Source organism: Vigna umbellata, chromosome 2 (genome assembly GCF_029865625.1).
Source record: "Vigna umbellata cultivar VRB3 chromosome 2, Vumbellata_1.0, whole genome shotgun sequence".
NCBI lineage: Eukaryota > Viridiplantae > Streptophyta > Magnoliopsida > Fabales > Fabaceae > Vigna > Vigna umbellata.
The window spans coordinates 47,610,527-47,619,577 of NC_142166.1; the positions used below are offsets into that span (position 1 = coordinate 47,610,527).

The following is a 9,051-nucleotide window of genomic DNA, read 5'->3' on the forward strand; positions in this document are numbered from 1 at the left end:
TTATTTTTATTATTTTTTTTAACTTTACGATAATCAATTTAAATTATATATAGATATAAATCTTCCTTTAATATTGTGACATTAAATTAAACTTAAACTCAAAGTCCATTTTAAATTAAGTTCCAAATTAACTAAAAAAAACTAATTTATAATATATACTTGCAAATCATTTAGTAGTGAGATCATTTCTAATGTTTTTCTTTTACTTTATGTGACATCGCCTCTGGTTTTCACGCTCAATAAAAAGGCGTGATTTTGTATAAAGAAAATTGAAAAGTAAATTTTAATTTGGTTTGCAAGGTGGATCAAAAGCATCTTTTTCTCCTAGTTTTGCATTTCGGGATTTGAATTTTGATCAAAGCTATAGTAAAATTTTGCGATATGTTAAAAGGTAAAAATCTACATAAACAAACGTAGCAGCGACATGCAAGCGCTGCAAAATCTGGTTACCGCTGGATTTATATACAATCCCCTCAACTCTAATTCATCTCGCTTGATTAGATTTACAGTTTCCGAACAAACAATAGAATACAACAAGGTCGATAGACAAGGAAAAGGAAAAAGAAAAAGAAAAAGAGAGTGAATGATGAGAAACATAGTAAGATGTTCCCTGTGAACTCTATTCTACGATAGATAGAAAATCATAGAATTACAAACCAAATGATATGTTATTAAGATAGCTGACTCTGTTGTTGTTGTTGGGTTTCCATTTCTTTCTCTGATTTCTCAGTAGTCACGTGGTGTTGGAGGCTGTGCTCAAAATGGCTGGGAAGTGGACGAGAAACAGAGGAGGCTTTGGGGGTGGCCAAGAATGTGGGTTTCTCATCTCCAGCCATAATGACCAGAATCTTATCCTCGTACACGGTAACAGATTCCTTGTTCTCAGAATCACCCTGTTTCTCACCGCCGCCGTTCTCCATGTTCCTTTCACGGTTCTCCTCGTTCTCCAACGCACCAGAAATTTTCCAGTAGGAGCAAGCCAAGATCAAGAGAGCGAAGGCTATGAGACCAAGCATGGCGGCGAGTCCTCCGAACAAGTACGGAACGGGAGAGTGCCACGTGGGGTGCGGAGGAGTGGTTAATGATGACGTGGCGGCTGTGGGTGCGGTTGAAGTTGAGGTTGTCGTGGTGGGTATGCTCCTCATTTTAGGTAAAGTTAGAAAATCAAAGCTTATAGAGTGTGAGGGTTTTGGTTTTGGAAGAGAGGTAGAATAAAGAAGGTTAGAAGGTTAGGTTGTAAGGGAAGATTGGGGAGTGAGTGCTATTTATAAAGAGAAAGTAAAGTAGGTTATAGCTTTCTGCTTTGGGTCACGGACTTCATCCTGTTTTGTTGGTGCAAGATAGATATAACTTGCAGGGCAAGGGTGGTACTGCTTTAGGGTACCCTTAAGACTTGCACCATCAGCAGCAGCCCACGACTACCATTTTTTTTTAGTGTTATTTAACTCTTTATACAGAGGGAGGAGGGAGAGAGCATGCATTAGAACAGAACTCTGTGCTTGATAATGATAGATACAATGCATGATGTCATATGGAGAGAACATTTGCATTGTTTTAAAATGTGGGTCTAAAGAAATAATTAGATACAGTAATTGTTATGTTGCTTTTAGAGATTCTTAGTTAGTATTTAATATCCTCCACTGAAGCAGATTTAATAATGCATTTGAAAGGGATTTATGTAAGATTTTGAAGTTTTATGGAAGATATTAGAATGAAAAAGAAAGAGTGTTATGGAATGTAGGGTTTGGGTTGCGATCTAAGGCAACAGTGAAAGCGCACTGGGTGGTGTATGATTAGACCTGAGTACAATGAAAGTAGCGAGCATGATGAAGGAGGGATAAAAGAGAATAAACAATGTGGGGAAAGTGGAAACAAAGCTGCTGCGGTTTTCCTTTAGTATAATCATTTGCATTTTGGATTTGATATTTTGTGCGAAGAAATTTGGGTTCTTATCATCACTATTGATTATTCACTCTTGTTTCGGTGTAACTATGAAATTTAGGACTATGGGTGCAAGTGGTTGTCCACGAATATGCTTGAGGGGTATATTCGAATGAATAATCTGATGTGATGTAATATTAACCCTTATTCATGGCTCCACAGATTGCAGATTTTAATCGACGGTTTGGGTATACCTGATGAGACAGACACCAGATTATATATATCAACAGACACCTGATGAGACAGTGAATGGATGTGTTTATATGCACCTTACATAGTTTCTGGTTAGTGATAAATAAAAAACAGACTTTGTAATAAAGATAAATATTTTTATTTAATACCTATTTTGGTCCCTACTTTTATGGGTTTGTTTTAAAATGATCTTACTTTTCAAAAAAATTCAATAAGACCCCGTAATTTGTTAAAAAATGCCACCGTAGCGCAACCGTTAAAAATCTAACGGTACAAATGCCACCGTAGCGCAACCTTATTGAGTTGTCAAGTTTGATGAATATGTGGATGTTACATTGTGTAAATATTAAAAAAAATTTAAAACTTCATCTTCCACCTTCACTGTGAATTTAGGTTTTTTCCCACGTGACAATTAGAGGTCGTCGTCTCCTTCTTCCTCCCCCTCTCCCTCTCCTCCCCACAATAAAAAGCAAGGGTTACATAACTGTTGCTTGCAAGTCCTACTAACATGGAATTAGCATGCAAGTCCTACTAACATGGAATTAAATCGTCGCTTGCTCTTTCTACCTTTTTCTCTTTCTACCTTTTTCTTGGTTTTAAGCTGTTACAGCTTTTTTGTTGAAGCTTGAATTTGTGAACAGGTAGCTTTGGCAATTTTGAGTTCACCTGTACATTGTTATTTTTGCAATTTTGAGTTCACTTGTACATTTGGGTTTATTAAAGTACATTTCATGAATGAGTCTACACATCAAAAGAAACTACACTAATTACTGAGACATTAAAAGCATGATGAAAAATGTTAAGAAATCGAAACCCTAGAAATCGAATCAGGGACGCATCTTCTTCGGCAAGGTTTCGGTTCAAATAAAGCTTATTCTCCATTTTCCAGCGAAGACTGAGTTTCTGGGATTTGGGGTTCACAAAGTTTCTGAGTTTTTGGGATTTGGGGTTTCTAGAGAATATGTGCACAAAGAGATTAGGGCGTGTGAGAGTGAAAAATAAAAGGGTTTTGCTCTGATATTTGTATCCCTCTTCATCGGAGTCGGAGTGGAACTGGAGGTGGGAGCCGGCGGAATCAGAGTGGGAGGGAGAGGCGTGCTTGGGAAGCTGGTGGAGGCGGAAGCTGATGTGTCATTTTAATTTTTTTTTAATATTTACACAGTGTAACATCCACGTATTCATCAAACTTGACAACTCAATAAGGTTGTGCCACAGTGACATTTGCACAGTTAGATTTTTAACGGTGTGAGCGAAAAGGACCAGACTGAACATTTTTTTAACAAATTATGGGGTCTTACTGAACTTTTTTGAAAGATAGGATCATTTTGAATCAAACCCATAAAAGTAGGGACCAAAATAGGTATTAAACCAATATTTTTTTATTGGACCCATATTTTAACAACTTTTTCAAAATGAATTAGGAGTGGTCCATATATTTGAAACGGACCAATCATAAATAATATTTTTCTTTTTTATTTTTACATTTTTTTTAAGGAATATGCTCATCTTGTTCTGATTTTAAAGTTCGTCAAACATGGCTGATTCGTTGCATTCAAATTTGGAAGTAGGTCAAAAGGTTTCCTTTGGAGGGTTCTCAATCCGTGATATTCAGTTGGTGATTAGTTGTTGAAGTTAGCCACGATATCTTCCCATGCTCTCCATGAAAGGGGAGATTATTTATTGAACGGTACGAAAACAAAATTAGTTTTATTTGAATTTCTTTTTATAAAATTCCTACCCGAATAAATCCTTTTAGTATATGATATTTAGCCTGTGTTTCTATGAATATACTATTTATAGAGATGAAAAGAAGATAAAAGTGTGAAATACGAGACATAAATTACGAAACACGATGTAAATTTTCAACGATAAAGTTTCCAGGTTTTTCAGAAATGATTTGTGAAAAAGCTGTAAAATAATAGATTGTTAAAAAACGTAATAGATTATTATTTTATGTTTGTATAATTAATAAAATTATAAATGATACGATAACCTTTTTAGTAATGATCAATTTAATACTTCATTAATATATACTTTTATATTATAGTAAAATAAATTAATAATAAATAAATAAAATAAAATAATTTAATGTTTACTAATATATGTTTTATATAACATATATAAAAAAAATAAAAATATTAATATTAAAATAACAAATAAATTGATATAATTTAACTCATTTAAATTTTGATATTTTATTTTTTTATTTGTTTTTATTTTGATATGTAATTTTTATTTAGAAATTAAAAGTTTTATATTATTTTTTAAAATTATTTGAATTGTAATATATATATATATATATATATATATATATATATATAATTTCAATGTATTTTAATATATTTTTATTTTGAGAATTATTTTTAACATTTTAATTTAAAATTTATTTTAACTTTAATTTATATTTTTATCTTCCAATTTTATCAATTAAAACAATTTTTATCGATAGATAAATTATTCGTAAACTTTTACAAAACTTCTTATTTTTCTTTATTTCTCACAATTTATTTCTTAATCTAAACAATTTTACTTTTATTTATTTTTTTTCTCAAATTCACTTCTTTCCAGTTTTTCAAATGTATCTTTCAATCCTAACAGAAACTTAAATCTAAACAGAACCTTAAATCCATACACAAGCTTATATAAATCCAGAAAAAAGAAAAAAGAAAAAAGGGTAAAGTACTTTCCAACCCTAGGTCCTACGTCATTCTCAATCCAACAACGTCTTCCTCTCTTGTTTTCGATCTCTTAAATGGATTCCATCATTGCACATCACCCATCTTATAGTTTGCGGGAGCACATGTGATAGACTATTTTCTTACAAAAACAAATACGAGAATAGACAGATTTAAAAAACATTACAAAAATAGGTAAATTGTGAAATTTTATATAATTTCATAAGAAGAAGTCGTGTATCTCTTAAATAACTTTAAATTTATTATAGTCGAAAGGTTAAAATTATCATGTTTCTATAACTTTAATACTATGTAATTGATTATAAGAATTGATAATTGTTTCAGTATGTAAGTAGGTAGGGTTGAGAAACATATTTTCACAATTTCACCTTATTTTATCTTTTCCTTCAAGTCTATCTTCTTTGTCTTTATACAATCCAAATCCAAGCGGTACGTAAGTGGTAAAGATATTCCGAATTTCAAGTCAGATTTTGATTAACGAATAGTAGTTACAATTAGGTATCCAAATTCAATCAATTTAACACTTTACCTCTTTAACTTATCTCAGTATTTATAGGTTTCGTTATAAGCTTTTAACTTATCTCAATATTTATGGCTCAATATCATTAAGGTTTGCTTTTATCTACTTAATCCATAAATTAGATAAATGCACAAAACGGTCTCAAAATTTATCTCAACCATTGGATCAACACGATATACTCTTTCTTAAAGTTGCTTTATTAGATGACATATCGATCGATTGATACAATACAATAATATAAGTTGAAGTCGTGTGCAGTAGATGACTTCAAAGTTAAAGTTGCGTGAGGATAAACAATTTCAAAATTAAAATGTGTGGAAATATATCATTTTAACTTTTCATATATAACAATCTCTCACATAGTTTAAAAAGTGAAACGAATTTCGTGTGAAAACTTCACCACTTATCTGTTTTTATAAATTTATTTAAAATCTGTCTATTATTATTGTAATATATGAGACAATTTTATCTATTCTCAAAAATCTGTGATAGATATTATGGATGGACAAAGATATTTAACTTTTTCGGTTTCTAACAACTATTGTATAAGAAAAGTGCAATGAATAATATTAGTGGGAATATTTGTAAATGCTGGCGGGTGCTGTATTCGTAATTGCAATCATGGGATAGGGATAACTTGGTAGTGCTGCCATGCACCCAGATTTCATATTTTTCAACATTTCTGTCTTTCTCTCCATTTTTTTTTCCAGCCATGATATCCTCTTGTCGATAAAACATCACCGGACAAAAATATCGAATAATGGAGTTTGTTTCTTTAGATTATGTGGGGACAAAAACTACTATACAATTACTAAACTAGTTTCTACTTAGTAAATTTGTTGTCGGAGTAAATTACAAGTGTCTAATACTAATCCTACTCAATAGTTTTGATTTGTCACCTTCTTTTGACTCGAGAATCATCAAGTCACATTCTGTCTCGTCCAGTGGCCATGATTTTGGACATATGGGTTTTGAATATTGTGTATCCTGAGAATTGAAATTAGCATATTCTCATTTGGTGCGCCACTATTGCCACCAAAACTTGTTTGTTCTGGCTCTTCTGGGAGTGATATTATGCAATTCTTATTATTGGTATGGTGTTGTACCAAAAAATGAGAGTGATGGAAGGTTTAGTGAAGATGTTGTGAGTGAGGAAGTGGAAGTTGGTGATGTGAAATGGTTGGCTGGGATATCTCTATCAATTGCCAATGTCTGCAACTTCAACAGTATTGCATATATATGTCCCACACTTTCATCACCCTCCAACGACAAAGGTACGAATTCAAAGGACCATCGTATCACCTCACTGTCCTTATTTGCTTCCATCACACCACTTTATAGGTTTAAAGAGGATTACCAATGGTTACAATCCCATAAGCTTGTGGATCTTTATATGGTATTCAATTTTCACATTTTTACTTTACTTAATTAATATTTAGGTTTATATATTTAGATTTTCCAACAAAACTCTTTCCTAAAATTATCTTATTTTCATTTGAAAGAAAACAACTCGGAAACCATTTTCAATATTACAAAAACCCTTTTTCACATAAGAAACACAGAAGCGTGACAAAAAGAAGGAATGTGTTGGGTACAAACAAAGTCTCACATTAAATAAAATAAGAGATGGACGAGTTTATATACACATAAGATACCGTCATTGGTAAGAGATCTTTTGGAATGGTACCGAAAACAAATCCGTAAGGACTTGACCCAAAACAGACAATATCTTACCAGTATGAAGATCCATGTGTATGTGTGTGTTGATCCTTCCTACAAAATGATGAGACAACTAAAGTAAAGATTAGGAGATCCAAACATGTCCTACACCTATTTTTTTATGCAAGAATCCCTAGATTCGAAGTAGAAAGGAAGTTCCTCTAAGTGATTTTGGTGATTATTGTTAATCAGTTTCGGATTAACAAAAGAAAAAAAAACATCTTTTCAGAAAGCTTGAAGCATATGTGCTACCCACAACTTGCTTTTATTTTATTTTCACATTAATATACTTAATTAGCTTATATATTTCTCTATATTCCTTTTCCGGTAGAATATCCTAAAACAGTTATCTCTTTAATTTATAAAAACAAATCTCTTGCGAGTGCTTTTGCTTTTCATATTTATTTTCCTCTTCTCTATTTCATAAAATTCGTTCCAATTTACTAACAATTCCAAGTTCGTTTATCTTATATTTATTTACTAACATATTTATTTCCTGCTACTTATTTTTATAGAACACAATTTGTTTTAGCTCATCGTGACAGGAGATATAACAATACAACAAAGTTATTAATATGTTTGGTTGAGAAATTTTTATAGGGTAACTGTTTTAGAATTTGAAATATTTTATAACAAGATGTGTTATCTGTGTAAGGAATTTTAAAAGAAATTTAAATTATAAAACTTTATTAAAGTATTTGGATTGTTTGAATTAGATAATTTCAAATTCAATCTAAAATTAAAAATTAAAAATTATTCATGTTCAAATTCACATTTTCATCTTAGTATTTTTTCTTTTAACTCAAGCTAGTTTTGACTTAGGTAAGATCAAGTTGGTTTAGACTTAAATTGAGCTTAGTTGACTTGAATAACGGTAAATTTCGTGTCCGTCTAAACATAAATTCAATCAAATTAGCTTAGGTTCAAATCCAGTTGATTTCATCTAGGTCTAAATCAAGTCGAGATAACTTAAACTAAGATTGAATTGGGATGACTCGAATTGAGATTAATTTAAGTAGTTTTAAAAATTAGCATTCATTAAATTTGAATTGCCTTATTAAAAAAACATTAAAAATAATAATTTGAAATGAGATCAACTCAAATTTAATATTGTCAAAGTTATAAAATTTCATATGCAAACATAAGAGAAGTATCATAAATAATTTTTCCAATCCTACAAGAATTTACGATAAACAATAGTATAATAAAAAAATGCATTAATGATTATAAAAGAAAACAAATATTTTTAAGTGGAAAATTATCTTAATACAAGTTAGTTAATCAAACTTTACCAAAATCAAATATAAATATTTTTTCAGTATGCCCAATAGCCTCACGTCTTAGGATTCGAGACTATAGACAGTTTAAATACTTCTTCCTCCTTTCACCTTTCAAGACCCATTTTAAAGACAAAATTGGGATGAAATTTCAGGCTCTAAAGCGGACAATATTACCTCGTATTTATGGTGATTGATATTAGCAATAACAATCGACGGACTTGAAATTGGAACATTAGAACATTTGGCACTCACCTTGAACTACGATAAACCTTTATCTTGACCTCACTCTTCTATGATCACAATCGCAATTGAGAATTTGTTAGTATTCAATCGTACAGTTAAAATACTTAAATCTTGTTACTATACCCAAAAATCATATTTAAGATTTCGATAAAAACAAAAACAAATGTAATAAGAAAATAAGATCAAATGTGCAAACAAATACCCACAACCATTCAATAAATAAAAACAATAACTCTTCAAATTTTGAATAATAAAAAAAAAACCGAAAACTAATTTCTTCAAATCACAAGCTTTCAATCACGATATTGCAACTTTTAAAATAAAAAACAATATAATATAAGCCTATTATCAATTTTTCACTTCGATCCAATATGGTAAAAAATTAAAATTTGACTTAAACTATCTAGTAAATATGTGAACCATTTTTTTTTCTCTCTCTTATTTTTCGCTCCAAAAATGT

The 9,051-nt window shown here is 30.9% G+C and overlaps 1 protein-coding gene across 1 annotated transcript; it reads right to left on the reverse strand.

Annotated features, from left to right (window-relative positions):
* Window positions 1–382: 382 nt before the first annotated feature.
* Window positions 383–1,398, reverse strand: LOC124840102 (protein GLUTAMINE DUMPER 2-like). Its single transcript, XM_047316094.2, has one exon. The coding sequence runs from the start codon at window positions 1,143–1,145 to the stop codon at window positions 672–674; it is 474 nt and encodes a 157-aa protein (XP_047172050.1). The 5' UTR covers window positions 1,146–1,398; the 3' UTR covers window positions 383–671.
* Window positions 1,399–9,051: the final 7,653 nt, after the last annotated feature.

Coding starts and splice junctions, on each gene's coding strand:
- LOC124840102 (XM_047316094.2), bottom strand. CDS start 1,145: ATGAGGAGCATACCCACCACGACAACCTCAACTTCAACCGCACCCACA.